Source organism: Labeo rohita, unplaced genomic scaffold, assembly GCF_022985175.1.
Source record: "Labeo rohita strain BAU-BD-2019 unplaced genomic scaffold, IGBB_LRoh.1.0 scaffold_241, whole genome shotgun sequence".
NCBI lineage: Eukaryota > Metazoa > Chordata > Actinopteri > Cypriniformes > Cyprinidae > Labeo > Labeo rohita.
The window spans coordinates 80,165-97,955 of record NW_026128671.1 but is presented as its reverse complement, the minus strand read 5'-3'; the positions used below and the strand labels follow the sequence as shown (position 1 = coordinate 97,955).

Genomic DNA, 17,791 nt, shown 5'->3' with positions numbered 1-17,791 from the left:
TTTTAGTGCAAACGAGTAATAAGATTGCAGTGTGATTATTATTATAACTGCAATAAAATAATTTGGAACTAGCTGAAATTGAATACATTTTACAAATGAAATGTTGCTTTTTTTCTGTTAAAACATGCATTGAAATTTCTTGGAATTTGTACTCATATTCAACTTTGCCAGTCATTGCATAATTTTCATATGTTGTACTTTATTTGAAACCATTATGCTTTATTAGTATATGTTCATGCATTTGTCTTGTTTATTGGCTTATTTATTTATTTTTGTGAACTACCCATATCACATTACTTTTTATATTTTGTGAATAAATACGATGAGTGATCATTTTTGTGTAGTATAAATTATTAGGCCTACATATGTTATCCTAGGCTTATAAAACCGACGAGGTCTGCAATACTACAAGGTAAGTAAGTGCTTTTAATGTAAATAAGTGTTTTTAATAGGATCAATAGTCAGATTTAACACTGTAAAGAAAACATTTTGATGGCAGCATGTAAAGTACCAGTTTGGACGTGGTAGGTACGTTATAAATACGTTTTTTCACAACGTTGCAAAAACGTTTTTACAATGTCTCCTTCCAACGTTTTAAAAACGTTTTTGCAACGTTGTGAAAAAACGTATTTATAACATTTAAAAAACCCGACATTTGTCGTATTAAATACATCGGAAAAATTTTATCGTTTTCTGGACAACCTTTTTGACAACGTGAAAAAAGTCCACGTTTTTACAACGTTGTTGTGACTTCTGTCACCTTGATGACACAGAAACAGCACAATTGCTGGGTTACCGTTATTATTATTACGATAGGACACATCAGAAATGACAAGAAGCAACATGGGTGTGGGATCAGGAAAGGTTTAGGATTCGAAACCGAGACGCCCGGAGCTCATCAGCGCTATATGTCGGCGTTAAAAAAATAAATAAAATAAAATTGCGTTATTGATTGTCAGATTAATCACAGTGAGTTTGTAGCCCAAATCAAAAGCCTATTATTATTATTGTGAAAAGTGATGTACGGCATTCTCTATTCTAATTTTATTTTATCTGTTTTCTGGATTACTGTTTTAGACCCTGCCTGCTTTGAATACACTGAACATTTTAATGAAAGCTTGCAACTGGATCTCCATTGTCACGCCTGGTCCACAGAGCATGCTGTTATGATCACACAGCTGTAGGTGTTTTTATCCTGATATTCCACCTCCAGAGGTAGAGAGAGACTGATGCTGAGATCAGACACACTGATGCTGGACAATAAACTGTTTCCTTTGAACCAGGAGACACTCACATCACTCACATTCACCAATGAACACAACAGTGAACAATTCTGCTGTGATGATGATGATGATGATGAAGAACATTGTGAAGGGTCTCTGCTGATGACAGGAATGGGCAGATGAGCTAAGAAGAGATATTAGAGAACAAATATCTAGTTGAGTTATGACATTCAAAATGGTAAGGCTGATTGGACCTTTACATGCAATCACATCGGTTAAAACTGAATGAAGCTGACTGGCTGGTGATTCTGCAGATAAATAACCATTTGATGCATATTGTATAGTGTGTAGCATATATTTGTCTGAAATTCCAGAATTATCAGTACATGCAGAAAGTGAGACCCTTCAGAAGTGAATAATTTCATATGGTCTGGGACTTTTGGACTGGCCTGTCTGTGCACCACTTAAAAAGAAACAAAAAAAAAAAAAAAAAAAAAAAAAAAAAAAAAAAACAAAACAAAACAAAAAAATAAAAAAATAAATAAAATGAAATGAAATAAAATAAAAAAATTCTGGGGGCTATTCTTTCTCATCTTGCAGCATGATATAGTTTGTGTTACAGTCACACTAGGTTCAGGCTCACTTTTGTAAAGGTTCATTAACCAACAGTGACTGTAACTAAAGAAACAACCACACATCAAACAGGTGAAGTAATGCTCTTCTCACCATAGACAGTAAGACTGAATGTGCTGATATTGTTGTTGTTCCAGCTGTATACTCCATAAAGTCCAGTGTGTTGAGTTGTGGTGTTTGTGATGATCAGAGATCCAGTCTGATCCAGCTTCATTCTGCCTCTGAATCTCCCACCAGCACTATTATCATGATATTTCCTTTCATTGTTCTGTGTGTTGAATGTAACTATGAGAAACTGTTCAAACCTCCATGTCAGATCACCTTTCTGTGTTTTAGTAATATGAAGGTTTAGAGTGACTGATTCTCCCTCCGTCACTGACACTGACTTCACTTCATCAACACCAAACACACCTGATCAACAAACACAATCAGTTACACAGCAGAACACTTGGAATCTCTCAGCTTTTCACTCTGAACTGATTAAACAAATAACCTTTTATTTGACAGGAAGGGAAAATAGAAAGTTCAGAACAGCAGCACGAACAGAAATGAAGCATATTAATTTGATAAATCTGAAAAATATTATACACAAAACAGATGATGGAAAAAATAAAGAATAGAGTGATGTATGGGAACAAATGATAGCATACACAGAACTGAAGCTTAATAGACATAAAAATGACTTTTCTAGCTAAAATTGTTATAAATCTTGAATACTTTGGAGCACAAACTTAAGATTGGTATCTTTTTAAAGGTGAAACATCACAGATTATTGTAGAAGCAAAAAAAGTTATAAAAGTACATTTCTAAAAAGTTATAGAAGTTTAAATTTATAAAAATGTAAAATATAAAAATATATATTTTTTATATTTTATGTAAAATATACATTTTACAAAACATGTTTACCTCCAAATCTTCAAGTAAATCAAATCCAGTCATCTGAACAAGTTTTGTGCCAAATTTTAGATTGATATCTCAAAAAATTAATGTTTAAGTAAGATTTTGTGGATGCAGTACCAAACTTTCCACTAGAGGGACTCTTGATTTCCATTTATTTTTTGAGTGTTCTGAACCATATATTTTCATAATTTTCTAAATATTTACGAAGTAGACATCCTATTCAGAAACAGTTTGGGCAGTAACTTTATTATTTGATTTGAATTCAATCTCCAAAACAAGTATAAAATACAAATAGAATAAGAGTACGTTTGGCACCATATCACAAACAGAGAATCTATCGCTATTTATCTATTGCTCTGTCATTTTTTTGAAAAACAGTCACCAAATATGGAAACTAGAGTCTGAAACCTTTCAAATGATATATAGTTTGTCATAATTAATTTAGGTTTAGATCAAGATATTATCATTAAAATATGTGTAATCACAAACATCCCACAGGTGTAGGGGAGGGGCAGTCAAAAATAGTGGTTAAAAACATTTTTATGAATCATAAATTCAGATATTCATTGTTTGTAATGTGTGAAAAGTATTGATATTAAAAGTTAATTGATTTCATTTGATTGTATGTTTTTTTTCATATTGTAATTTTTGTGCCATTACGTTGAATCCAATACGGGTCAATTTGACCCATTTTGATTTTCAAGCTGTCGGAAATATCAGTTAACTTGTGTTTTTTTTCTTGAAGTTTTGTGACTTTTCCTCATTTAAAGTCATGAACATGCATGCAAAGTTTCAACACGCTGATGTGTTTTGACATGTCCACAAAATTTTTTTTACGTTCGTACTGTTCCCGGGTCAATTTGACCCGCCTATTTTAATGTTCCGAGGCAACTCTACAGACCCAAAATAATAATATTTATTGGTTATTTTTTGTTATTTTAGTTTTTTACTATCAAATTAAGTTATAAATATTAGTTTTCCCCCATTCATTTTAATACAGAACAATATTTTGTCAGCCAAAGATGGTAAAAAATTAGCTACCATATCTTTTTCAGTCTATCTAAAATACTATTAAACCCATGTTGTTTTTCTTGAAATTTTGTCACTTTCTCATTTAGGGTCATGAACATGCATGCAAAGTTTCAACATGCTGATGTGTTTTGACATGAATAAAAAAAAAATAGTTACGTTCGTACTGTTCCCGGGTCAATTTGACCCGCCTATTTTAATGTTCTGAGGCAACTCTACAGACCCAAAATAATAACATTTATTGGTTAGATTTTGTTACTTTAGTTCCCCTTCAGTCGTTTCACTACGACGTTACATATGGGAACTCGCTTGAGAGTCCAGTCATCTCCAAGCCTTATTCAAAAGGCCAATGAACATTCATGAACATTGGCGAGTGGTATTTGCATGCTGAGCCACTCCCCCGTACATACGGGTATATAAGATGGCGGCGTGCAACCACTCATTCAGACTTTTGCTTTTGGAGCCTCGTCTTCCTGAGCCTAAAGAGAAAAAAAAAAAAAAGAGTTCCAGAGTTTTTCCACTCTCTCTGCTGACGTGCTGCCGAACAAACTAAGAGAGCTATTTCTAAAAGAGCGTTTGGCAGCCGTCAGCAAAATCTTGCGGGCTGCCGTTTTCACGGCATTGACCAGGGCACAACCTGGAGGTGGAGGGAATCGCTCTTTGGGGGACGACAACATCAACGTCCCCACTCCCGGTGGAGGGCCGGGAGCTGCTGTGTGCTCAGACGCTGCCGTCAGCCTACGGGTCGGCGGTACCCACAAGGTCACAGAAAGAGCCAATTTTCTCACCTCCGGGGTTCAGGCCCCAAGTAGTGTCTCCTCGGACTCGGAGCCTGATGTCGCCAGCGCGGGAACCAGGGAAGAAGGTAAGCGCTGCCCAGTGCAGTCTGACTTTTCTCCAGGACATTCTTCCTTCTGGGATCAGTCCCCTTCCCCTTCCCCTTCCCCTTCCCCTTCCCCAGGCTGCCCCACTGCGGTCACGTCGGTCAACGTCCCTTTGATACCCCTGGCGACCAGGCTGGGAGCCTGGCTTCAGCTTCCCAGCCCCTCGCGGTGGTTGATTCGGACGGTACGTCTCGGCTATGCGATTCAGTTCGCCAGGCGTCCGCCCAGGTACAGAGGCGTCCTTTCCACTTCTGTCCATTCGGACACACATGCCCCTGTGCTTCGTGCGGAGGTTGCAGTCCTACTGGCGAAGGACGCAATCGAGCCTGTCCCTCCAGCCGAGATGAAGTCAGGGTTTTACAGTCCTTACTTCATCGCGCCCAAAAAGAGCGGTGGGTTAAGACCCATCCTGGATCTTCGAGCCCTGAATCGGTCCCTTCTCAGGCTGCCGTTCAAGATGCTCACGACGAAGCGCATGCTAACATGCATTCGTCCCCAGGATTGGTTCGCAGCCATCGACCTGAAGGACGCGTACTTTCACGTCTCGATTCTGCCTCGACACAGACCCTTCCTACGGTTTGCTTTCGAGGGTCGAGCGTATCAGTACAAAGTGCTTCCATTTGGCCTCTCCCTCTCTCCCCGTGTCTTCACGAAAGTCGCGGAGGCTGCCCTGTCCCCTCTTTGGCAGACGGGCATTTGCATCCTCAACTATCTCGATGACTGGCTTCTCATAGCTCACTCGCGAGATCTGTTGTGCGAACAGAGGGACTTGGTGCTCCAGCACCTCAGCCATCTGGGCCTTCAGGTCAACCGAGAGAAGAGCAAACTCTCCCCAGTGCAGAGGATCTCTTTTCTCGGTGTGGAGCTGGACTCGGTCAGTATGACAGCCCGCCTCACCAACGAGCGCGCGCAGTCAGTACTGAAGTGTCTGGAGTCATTCAGACACAAAACAGCGGTTCCTCTCAAAACATTTCAGAGGCTCCTGGGGCATATGGCAGCCGCAGCAACACCACTTGGCCTGCTTTATATGAGACCGCTTCAGCGCTGGTTACACGATCGGGTCCCAAGATGGGCATGGCACCGTGGCACACTCCGGATTGGCGTTTCCCCGCAGTGTCGCCGCCTGTTCAGCCCGTAGTCAGACCTGGCCTTCCTTCAGGCCGGAGTCCCCCTGGGCCAAGTCTCCAGGCATCTTGTGGTATACACGGATGCCTCTTCCACGGGTTGGGGTGCTGTATGCAACGGGCAAGCAGCATCGGGCTCCTGGACAGGACCTCGACTGCAATGGCATATCAATTGCCTAGAGTTGTTGGCTGTGCTTCTGGCCCTTCGTCGCTTCCGACCGACGTTGCGTCACAAGCACGTGCTTGTTCGTACTGACAGCACGGCGACTGTAGCCTACATCAACCGTCAAGGTGGTCTACGCTCCCGTCGCATGTCACAACTCGCCCGCCATCTGCTCCTATGGAGTTAGACGTGGCTGAAATCGCTACGTGCCGTTCACATTCCAGGAGAACTCAACCGTGCAGCCAACCAGCTCTCACGGCAGTCCACCCATCCTGGAGAATGGCGACTCCACCCCGAGACAGTCCAGCTGATTTGGAGCCATTTCGGGGAGGCCCAGATAGATCTGTTTGCTTCCCCCGAATCCTCCCACTGCCAGCGGTTTTACTCCTTCAACGAGGCTCCCGACAGCCTCGGCAGGGACGCACTGGCACACAGCTGGCCTCCGGGGCCCAAGTACGCCTTTCCCCCAGTGAGCCTCCTTGCACAGACACTGTGCAAGATCAGGGAGGACGAGGAGCAGGTTCTGCTGGTTGTGCCATACTGGCCCACCCGGACCTGGTTTCCAGAACTCATTTTCTTCGCGGCAGTCCCTCCCTGGAACATCCCCTTGAGGAGAGACCTTCTTTCTCAGGGGATGGGCACAATTTGGTACCCGCGTCCCGACCTGTGGAACCTGCACGTCTGGCTCCTGGACGGGACGCGTCAGACCTCTCCAGCCTTCCACAGGCCGTGATAGAAACTATCACTCAGTCCAGAGTCCCCTCTACAAGGCAGGCTAATGCGCTGAGATAGGGTCTGTTCGTCGACTGGTGTTCTCTTGCGGGGAGGACCCACAGAGATGTAAGATTGCAGTAGTGCTTTCCTTCCTGCAAGAGAAGTTGGAGCGCAGGCTGTCCCCTTCAACTCTCAAAGTGTACGTTGCTGCCATTGCAGCGTACCACGATGCAGTGGATGGAACATCCCTAGGTAAGCACCAACTCATCGTGAGGTTCCTGAGGGGTGCGAGAAGGGTTAATCCCCCCTAGACCGCATCCCATACCCTCTTGGGACCTCTCCGTCGCCCTCCAGGGCCTGCGGGAGGCTCCATTTGAGCCACTTGCGTCAGTCGAGCTAAAATATCTGTCACTTAAGACAGCGCTCCTGATCGCACTGGCCTCCATCAAGAGGGTAGGGGACCTACAAGCTTTCTCTGTCGACGAAGCGTGCCTAGAATTCGGGCCCGGCGATTCTCATGTCATCCTGAGACCCCGGCCTGGTTATGTGCCCAAGGTTCCCACCACGCCTTTCCGCGATCAGGTGGTGAACCTGCAAGCTCTGCCCCTGGAGGAGGCAGACCCAGCCTCTGCGCTGCTGTGTCCAGTTCGCACTCTGCGTATATACGTGGACCGCACTCGGCACTTCAGACGCACAGAGCAGCTCTTCGTCTGCTTTGGAGGTCAGCAGAAAGGGAATGCTGTCTCCAAACAGAGGTTGGCCCATTGGGTGGTAGATGCCATCTCCCTGTCGTACCAAAACCAGGGAGAGCCATGCCCCTTAGGTGTTCGTGCCCACTCCACACGGAGTGTTGCCTCATCCTATGCGTTGGCTCATGGCGCCTCACTAGCAGATATCTGTAGAGCTGCGGGTTGGGCGACACCTAATACCTTCGCCAGGTTCTACAACCTTCGCGTAGAGGCCGTATCCTCCCTGTCTTAACATAGACATCACAGGCGAGCGGGAGTCTGGCTGGTGTCGGCTTGCTGCGCCATTCCTAATGGATCCGTGCGCTATTTTCCTCAGTTGTTCCCTCCGGCGAACCTGGGTCCTCCATGCCCCGCAGTCAGGCCTAGTGCGGAGTAGTGCTTGTCTGTGCTTCGGTTGGGTCTCCTTCGCCCAGCAGGTTGTGGCAACATGTTTCAGTATTTTTCCACGGTCAGCCAGAAGGCCGATGTTTTCCTGATATATCCCTAAAATCTATGGATATATTGAATTTTCTTTGTTCCACATGTACGTATTTCATGTGCTCCGCCCCCCCAACTCCTGCTTCAGTACAACTGGCATCCCGTTGGGGCCCCCCCCCTCATTGGGGCCCAGGGCGTTGGGAAGGTTACGCTCATATCCGTCTGCTGCCACGCCCGCCTGGCGGCACGCGGTGTGTTGCATAACGCGACGTCTGGTTCGTGGCTTGTTCCATGGGTCTGTTCCCATATGTAACGTCGTAGTGAAACGACTGAAGGGGAACGTCTAGGTTACGTACGTAACCCTCGTTCCCTGAAAGAGGGAACGGAGACGTTACATCCCCTGCCATGACCTGACGTCGCGCTGACGCCGGGCTGCAGCTCGGCTCCTCAGCAAAAGCCTGAATGAGTGGTTGCACGCCGCCATCTTATATACCCGTATGTACGGGGGAGTGGCTCAGCATGAAAATACCACTCGCCAATGTTCATGAATGTTCATTGGCCTTTTGAATAAGGCTTGGAGATGATTGGACTCTCAAGCGAGTTCCCATATGTAACGTCTCCGTTCCCTCCTTCAGGGAACGAGGGTTACGTACGTAACCTCGACGTTTTTTAACTATTCTATGAAGCTAAAAAATTCTTTCCCCCAATATATTTCAATGCAGAAAAATATTTTGTCAGCCACAGATGGTAAAAATTAGCTATCTTTTATTTTTTTCAATCTATTTTGTTTTTCTTGAAATTTTGTGACTTTTTCTCATTTAGGGTCATGAACATGCATGCAAAGTTTCAACACGCTGATGTGTTGTGAAATGTACATACAGAAATTTTTATACGTTTGTTATGTTCACGGGTCAATTTGACCCACATAGGAAGCCATTCAAAAGCAACTGTACAGACGCAAAATAACAAATTCCTTTGCTGTATGTCAGAGCTCCTTAACTCTAGTCATGAAGCGCCTTCGAGTGCCAGCATCTTGATGAGTTTAACAACTTTTTAATTTCAAAGTTTGTGAAAACAAAACTGTTTAGCCTTTTATAATTGTAAGTCCCACTTTTTGTTAAAATAAAATAATAAAACTTACCAGACATGCTCCACAAGCAGAAGAAAATAAACATGTCAAACCTTTTCTTCACCATTTCACTAAATAGTTCCAAATAAAAACCGTCCTTAATTTCTAAAAAAAAAAAAAGGCCACAAGTAAAACTAACAACACAGAAATGTTTGTTAAAGTGACAGAAGAGCTGGAGAGAGGAGAGAGAGTTGTGAGTCTGTTAGTGGTTTAGTAAAGCATACAGTCAATGTGAATAAACTCCTCTAGTAGGCGTTTCATTTAAGAGATCATGCCTTCTTAAAACAAGACTGGGCCACTCAAGAGCCGTAATTGAGTGTAACTGTTTGCTTGGCCCAGAGCTGGACCAGATGTCAATTGCTATGTGGGCACTGGTTTTGAAGTTTGAAGACTTTTAGTTATAAAAATAGTGAATATTTAAATCTCAGCCAAATAGTAACTTATAACCAACCCTGAACTGGGCCAGAACAAGTTTTAATAGTGCTACCCAATCTCAGCCTTCAGTAAACCACATAGAGACCAGTCTTTAACCAGAAACCCCAAAACTGAGCCATGTCTAAAGGTGTAACTGTGTGTTTTACTGCCTATTGATGGTTCCATGGCTGAGTTTTTATTTTATTTTATTTATTTATTTTGGGGTTTATTTTAAAGACTGGCTTTTTGTGGTTTACTGAAGTTTTGATTGGTCCCAGATAGCATTGAATCAATACATTGAATCAATGTTAAAAATAGTTGATTTGTCAATGTTAATGGCATTAAAATAATTAATGTTGAAAAATGAATGTTGAAAAAATTACATTTCAACAAACCACCATTACTGTGATCAGTGATTGCTTTAGTTGGGTTTTTAATTCTTGATTTTCATTATATAATTTTTTTCTCTGTGCTGTAATGGTGTTTCAATATAAACACTTATGCTATTGAAAAGAGATGTTTTAAAATTAAAAAGTAGATTATTTTTTGTAATGAGTGGTGACTGGCAATACAGTTGAAAAACAATTCTAAATAACACTGATGAATGTCATTATCGACGTAAATATTCTGCATCACAAATGTGTAAAAAAAAAAAAAAAAAAAAAAAATCTGTGATTGCAAATCAAAAGATTTAGACATGAACACTCAACATACATATCGCAACAATGGTGACAATCACCAAACTAATTCAGATAAACAGATCAACTGCAATGCATGCTGGGAATCATGAATGGCTTGTTACTATATTGATACCCTGCATGCATTTCTTCATAGAATTTTAGTTTGCTGATTGTCACCATTGTTGAGTTTCATACGCTGATTCTTGATGTCTAATTGATTCAGTAATTTAAAGTTTTCTTGATAATACTCTGTTAATTCATAAAAGTAAGATAGTGGTTTTATTGAGCTTTACTCTCACATTACAGTATCACACCATCGTTCAAAGCCCAACGCATTTGTGAGCAATTCATTAAATAATCTTGCAATGGTTATAGTCACCACCATCATCTAATCGCAGCAGATCTTAGTTTTCATCGTCTCAAATAACATGTTTTCACACAATGTTACAATAGACAAAAGGAAAATCTAACATAAAAGTACAAAGAGTCAAGAGCCCAACTAAAGCGATCACTGATCACAACAATGGTGGTTTGTTGAAATTTAATTTTTTTTTTTCAACATTATTAGTAGGAGTAAAAGTTATAATAATTCAATATCATTAACATTGACAAATCAACTACTTTTAACATTGATTCAATGGTTGCTTGGGGGTAGCACTAATAAAACTTGTTCTGGCTCAGTTCAGGGCTGGTTATAAGTTACTGTTTGGCTGAGATTTGGGCCAGTTATGGCTCATGTGTGGCTCACGTCTGTAGTCCAGATCTGGGCCAGACAAGGGCCGTAATTCTTTGCTGCACTTGGGCCAAGTGTAACTCCTTGCTTGGCCCAGAGCTGGGCCAGATGTCAATTGCTATGTGGGCGATTGTCGATGTTCAGTTTCTTGGAGTAGTATGCGCAAGGCTGGGAGGCTCACCATACTGCTGGGACCGCACGGCCCCGATACTGGTGGTGGAGGCATCCACTTCCACAATGAACGGTAAGTTGGGATCTGGATGGCAAGGATGCAGATCAGTCTGATGCGGGTTTGTTTTGCAAGTTTGTGAGGATACTTTGACAGTGAAGAACTGGATCACTGGAGCGGAGGAGGAGCTAAAGGTAAGCATAAACAGGTTAGTAGCAGGTAGTCCAACAAAGTGAACAGTAGACCGGATGCTGAAAGACTGAGATCAGCGTGTATATGCAGGGGTCCTGATTAGTGACTGCAGGTGCAAGTGATTAGTAATCAGGTGACTGTGATCAGGTGAGTACTGTGGCTGGTGACTATGGTGACTGTTGTGTTTGTGACAGCGGGGAATTCCTGACACAATCTTTGTAAAATTTCTTGTTAAAATCTTGGTAACACAATTTACAACACATTTTAATCTGAAATTAAGTGGTGTTAGGTTTAAAAAACAAACAAAACAAAGACGGACAGTCAGATGGAAAATTCAGAGCATCAAAAAATCCTCTTTAAATTAAGGGGAATGATTTGATTGATTAGAAAGCAAGAGGCTATAAATAAGAGAATAATGAAATTGATGAAAATAACTGATTGCTTTGATTTTTATTTTGAATTAAACTCTTTAGGAAATGATTTAGAAATATTAAGGGTGTTTCACCCTTGGTCCTTTTCAGGGGTCTGAGCATGCTTCGCGTAATTTTTGGCCCATATGTGAACTCTCCAAACGATCTCAGACCCCTCAGAAGCGAACTGAACCGAGACCATCTCGGGAGGTGGTCTGAGTACGGTTCGCTTTCGGCTAAAGTTACGGTTCGCTAAAAATGTGTATTGTGAACACAAATCAGTTGAAACTTTTTGAAATACGTTTTTATGACCACGCACGTTCCAGGGGCAACTAAACTACACTCTCTTTAGCGTCTATTATGTTTAACTGTCAAAACACCCATGGTTTACATATACACAGTTGGTTTTGTCTCAATCAAACGTAAACATCTGAGAAAGTAATTGCATGTGTATCAATATACTGATCTGTGCAATACTGTAGCTCTAGTACACCAGAGAATTACGATTAATAATATGCATTTGAATTTTTTCATTTGATTATTCAATTTCTTACTTGAATGCTGCTTTTAAGATAGGCCTACCTATAATGTACCTGAACAATTTAAAGCTGTTTACTGTATTTTCTTTATTTTGTCCAATTTGTTTATTTTATTTTTTTCAATGTCATCAATGCTTTTTCCACGGGTCCTTAAAAAATCTTAAATATAATTCTATCAAATTTAAGGCCATAAAAATACAATGGGGAAGAAAAGACAAGTATGCCATATAGCGTAATGTGATTATTAAAATTAAAAGGGGTATGATTTTATTGGATAAATTTGAGCGCAGCTTTGTGTACTGCCGTTACCGGGGAAACCGTTATATTTGTGAAAAACCTACTGGCAGAGAATGAATTAGCATTTTTAATCAGCCCTTCTTCTAGTTTAATATTATAATTGATATTAAACCAGCCAATAAACCATAAATATAATAGATACTTTTGACTTTCTTAAAAATAGTTTAAAGGCTGAAATGTTAAGTTTATCTTTTTTTTTTTTTTTTGAAAACCTGTAGGCCTATATGAACTGTAAATCATGCCTTTTACAGTCATTTTACAGTTAATATGCTACTGTAGATATTGCCCTACTCCACTCATATGGCAATAATTTTATCTGTGCAGGTCTTAAAAGTGTGAAAACACCCTAAGACTTCTGCACTAGCCTCCAAAAAGTTATAGATGCAGTTTGTATGTGCATTTTGTCAGAGGTTAGAACAGCTAAAACTGCTAGGTGTATGTGTTGCTTACTTTGTAATGTAACGGTTTGCATAGGAGAGGCATTTTGCAATGATGTTGCAAAATGGAACTTCTAAGTTGACTGGTGAAATTTTATTTATTTGTGCCTGGAACTCAATCTGTGACGCCAGTGCTTGGATCACAGAAACGCCTCTTACTGACATTAATAATCTCTGCACACAGCTTCAGAATAAATGTATGAACCACAGGAAATATCAGTTACTCAAATAGATACCATTATAAAGCCTTTCACAGTTGCACTGGACACCTTACAAAGTGAGGACACTAGTTTTTATGGAATGCTTCAAACAAATACTGGAAGTTCTGATGGGCAAAATTTTAGCAACAAAACGTGGCCTATGGCCCTGATGCCCGATGCCCCTCAACCTGCTGCCGTTGCCTCCAGCAAGGAGGACTTTTTTCCTTTAAACATGCCCATGCCATTGCTGGAGCACCAATGTCAGAGGTAATGTCTTATTTGGAAATGGAAAGCCTGACTAGTTTCCAAGTATTTAAGAAAAAAAAAAAGACATTTGCACTCAAAATAATATAATAATATCTAATTATTATTATTATTATTATTAAAAGGCAATTTACCTCCTCGTTGCTCCATGTTAGCCCTCTGCTCATTTTGCTTTGGATACACCGCTTGTTCCCTTTGTGAAATCATATCAGATACACAGCAAAATCCCCAGTGTTAATTTAACACTCTGAGTGTGGACACATATAAGTTAACGAGATAATTAGGTGATTAAAGAACTGATGATTGATCGTTATTGAAGACACCTGATGTTAATAAGCAGAATCACCAAAGGAGAAAACCAAAAATTTTAAACAACATTATAACAGCAGAGCAATCTAAAAAAAAAAAAAGTCTTTACACAGTGGCTTGACTCATTGATTGTTGTACTGTTTATTATAGTAGTTCATCGGTGTACTGATTGTGTGAGTATTTATTTTGTGCATGAAAAAAATTTATTTGTGGCACACATAGACATGAAGAATCGGCGTAAGAATCTCAACAATGGTGACAATCAACAAAATATTCAGATAAACAGATCTTTGAACATCACAAAACAAGCTACTAATAAGTTGCAACACAAATAGCAAAAATTAAAGCAAATAGTAAAAATAAAAGGAAATACTAAGACAATTCAGGTGCATAATTTATTCATGTTGCAATGCATTCTGGGAGCCATTATTGAGTTTTGATTGGAGTTCCCAGAATGCACTGCAGCATGAAGCTTTTTGTTTATTGTCACCATCATTGAGCTTCATATGCTGATTCTTGATGATTGTGTGTGGTTAAACGGAACAGATGTTCAAATTAAAACATTACTTTTATCAACTATATAAAGTTATTTTTACAATCAAGTGTTTATAGGCTCAGATTTTGGAAGAGATCATCATGTCAGGCCAGTCCATGACTACATTACTGTTAATAACCAGCCAACACTACCTGATCATGTTTTCTTTTGGCTTTTTTTACCATAACAAATGTGTTTTGCAAACACGGAGTTACAGCAACCAGAGAAAAGCTAATATTATAAAGTCAAGGGTCAAGAGCCCAACTAAAGCACACACTGACCACATTAGTGATGGGATTTATGGCTCTTTGAGGGGATCCGGATCTTGGCGATCCGTTCCTTTCAAAGAGCTGTTCAAAAGAATGGCTCTTTTGGCTCTTTTTAAATATTTAGTCAGTTTTAAGAAGCCAGCTTGGGGGCATCTCAGTTTATCCTGGAAATAATCACTGGGAGGAATGATGAGGTGAGATTTGTAGTCAAATAATTAAAACTCAGATATCACACACCAATATCTGAGTTTGAATTATTCTGAAATATTGATTATTACCTCATTTGTCATGTGTGGACTATATTCCATAGGGTTGCACAACATCCCTCTGCTTAGACAGTGACATCACTATTTTGGATTTACCTTTAGTACAAAGTGTGTGTATGTGTAAAGCTACGTTGACTTATGTTATTCATACAATACCTACTCACAAATAAACATCAAAAACAAAGCCGGCTGCAATGAATTTCTGTGCAAAACAGCTTTTACTACAAACACTTCCACACAAGAACATTTTGATAGAAAACTAAAAATATTTAAAGTTTTAAATATATACTGTAGATAAAATTAGAATAAATAAAATGGAAATGTCTACATACAGTCCACTATTACTACTATTACTACTGTAAACTTTGCAAATAGGAGATCAGCCCCTTCAAGTCTTAAATGAACAATAACAAAGTGGGCTGCAATGATTGTCTGTGCAAAACAGCTTTTAGTGAAAAATTTTTAACTGGAGTAAGCGTGTGACGGCAGCGTGCACAAGTCATGGCTCCGCTCCTACCCAATGACAGAGGCACGCAGGGTTTTTTTCCACTGGAGTACTCACGTGAAGGATGGGTGCACAACTATCATCATGCTGTTAGGCAGTAGCACCCCTGCGCTGGGTGCGCCCCTCCCCCTATAACTGTTCTGTCTCGCGGAGGAGCTAATTTGTGTGCATCTGTGTGAAACATGCATAGGAAAAAAAGAACGACAGAAAGAACGGCTCCCCCCAGCTGCGACTCGGCTCCCATCGTTCATGTTTATGAGCCGTTCAAAAGAATCGGTTCGTTCGCGAACGTCACAACTCTAGACCACATTAATGGTGACTTCAAACAAACCATTCAACATCTAAACCTCTGTTCTCAATAAAAACTTTTTTAGACATATGACAGAAGTTAAGTCAAACTGGTTAGTAATGAGTGAAGCTGCTGATGCTGTTTGTGGAGTTGTTTAATCCTCCTCTGCTGAGATCTTGAGAGATTTAATCTTTTATTTCAGTTGATTTCATCTAAGGCTGTGACTGGAAGTCAGTTGTAGTAATTATAAATTGTTTTAATAAATTATTTCTTGAATGGGAATTTTTGTTTTGATTAAATCTATATCTTTTTGTTTAGATCAAAACTAGAATTTAAATTAATTGACAAGAAAAATATACTTTCGTGCCAGGTTTTATAAAATAATTTTCATAGAAATTTTGTTTAGTGCAATTTATTTATTTTTCATTGGCTCAAGTTATAAAATATAGATGTGAACCATTACCCTAATTTTTTTTTTCATTGGATAAATGAAAACATTTTTTCAATCTAATTTTTTTAATTGGATAAATGAAAACATTTTTTCAATCTAATTTTTTTAATTGGATAAATGAAAACATTTTTTCAGTGTTAATGTTCTAAATGTCCTCTTTGTAACGTTGTTATGTGACCACAGAATAACCAATATAGAACGTCCTCCTAAAGTCATATTGTGAACGTTATTATATGACTAAAAGAGGACCATGTGAGAATGTTCTGTTAATGTCCCAAATGTCCTCTTTGTAACGTTGTTATGTGACCAAAAAATAACCAAAATGGAACGTCCCCCTAAAGTCATATAACGAACATTGAGTACCAGCACTTTTGTAACCAAAAGAGGACGTTTTAGGAATGTCTCCAATCTCCTGTAAAGGTTAGGGACATTCGTCACCTTTAGAGAACTTTTAGGGAACGTTGCAAGAACGTCTCCTCCTACGTGGGTGTGTACTGCATGTGAATTTTCAAAGGTCATTACATTCTGTCAGTTGTGCTGACTATATCCTTTTAACATGCATAGGAGCAGAACCGAATTCGAAGAGTCAGACTACAAAAAACACTCTGAATGTGAAAAAAATTAAGTTAAGGATGTCCTTCAGCTCACTGAAGTGTATGTTATTTGCTTAAATTTAATTGAGTTGTCATCATGTTTTACTTATGTACAGCTGGCCAGTCACAGTGTGAGCCTGAATTTTGCCCAAAGGCTGTGGTAACGGACCTGAACTTCATCAAAGCTAGTAGGACATTTTGGGGAAGTAGGCCAAATGATAGGCAACAGCAGTTGGTAAGTAATTAAAAAAAAAATCTAATTAGCAAAATACTGTGCATTTGTCTAAGTGTGCATGTATCTTTGTCTCAATGTTAGCTGAACAATGTTCTGGATCCCAGTAAGTGCCCAGATGAGCAACTGACAACTGTTTATAACACAACGTTGACACGATCAGATCTCTATACGGGAAGCAGATCTGATATTAGCGCCCCCGACCGCCGCACTCACGGCGATTAAACAGTCCTCTACCGACACCGCCGCATCAGACATACATTTACACCCGTGATTGAGTGTTAAACGCGAGAAATCTCCCGCGTCCAACACCATTCTACCAGCTCACTGACCGAAGTCAGTACAAAACCTTTATACTGCACCTATATAACACGTTTAGCAAAAAAAAAAAAAAAACTAATAACATGTGAAAAGGAAAGGAAAATCTCACTCAACCAAGGAGGTACTCTCACTCACGCCCATCTGCTTCGTCCACTCACTCCCAGCATGCACTCCGACTCAGAGAGAGAGAGAGAGAGAGAGAGAGAGAGAGAGCGAGAGAGCATGACACAGCATGCAATGGAATGCAACCGGACATGTGGACGTCAGATGGTCCCCGGATGTGAGAGTTCAAAATGGACCATAAAAGTTCAGAAATTATCCTCAGAGCTTCATTAATCACCGGTCAGAGTTCAACAACCATCAATCTTCATATTGCTGCACCCAGAGATCATTAACAGGTCACGGGTCATCGCTGGAATTTTAATTATGCTAAAACCATGTCATTTCCACATCTGGACATTACCCCTAGGCAATCTCAAGGTCACGAGGGGGAGGGGTAAGGTCAGAGGTCCCACCGGAAGTCATCAATCAAAAAAGTTGACACTTAGTGTAGCATATATACTACTACTATGGTTAGCAAGACCATGGTTAATTTGTGGTTACCATAGTATATCTATAGTAAGCATGGATTTTTTGGTTTTATTTTTAGTAAAACCATGGTTAATTTTTATTAGGGGAGTTATGTTCAATGCAAAATTCCTGTGTAAATGACCATAGTACA

The 17,791-nt window shown here is 40.3% G+C and overlaps 1 protein-coding gene across 1 annotated transcript; it reads right to left on the bottom strand.

The window, feature by feature from the left end:
* Positions 1-1,138: 1,138 nt before the first annotated feature.
* On the bottom strand, positions 1,139-9,161 carry LOC127159661 (uncharacterized). Its single transcript, XM_051102453.1, has 3 exons — positions 8,978-9,161; positions 1,950-2,267; positions 1,139-1,407 (listed from the first exon to the last, which is right to left on the bottom strand). Exons 1-3 carry the CDS (start codon positions 9,030-9,032, stop codon positions 1,139-1,141), a joined length of 642 nt encoding a protein of 213 aa, XP_050958410.1. The 5' UTR covers positions 9,033-9,161.
* Between the last annotated feature and the right edge of the window lie 8,630 nt (positions 9,162-17,791).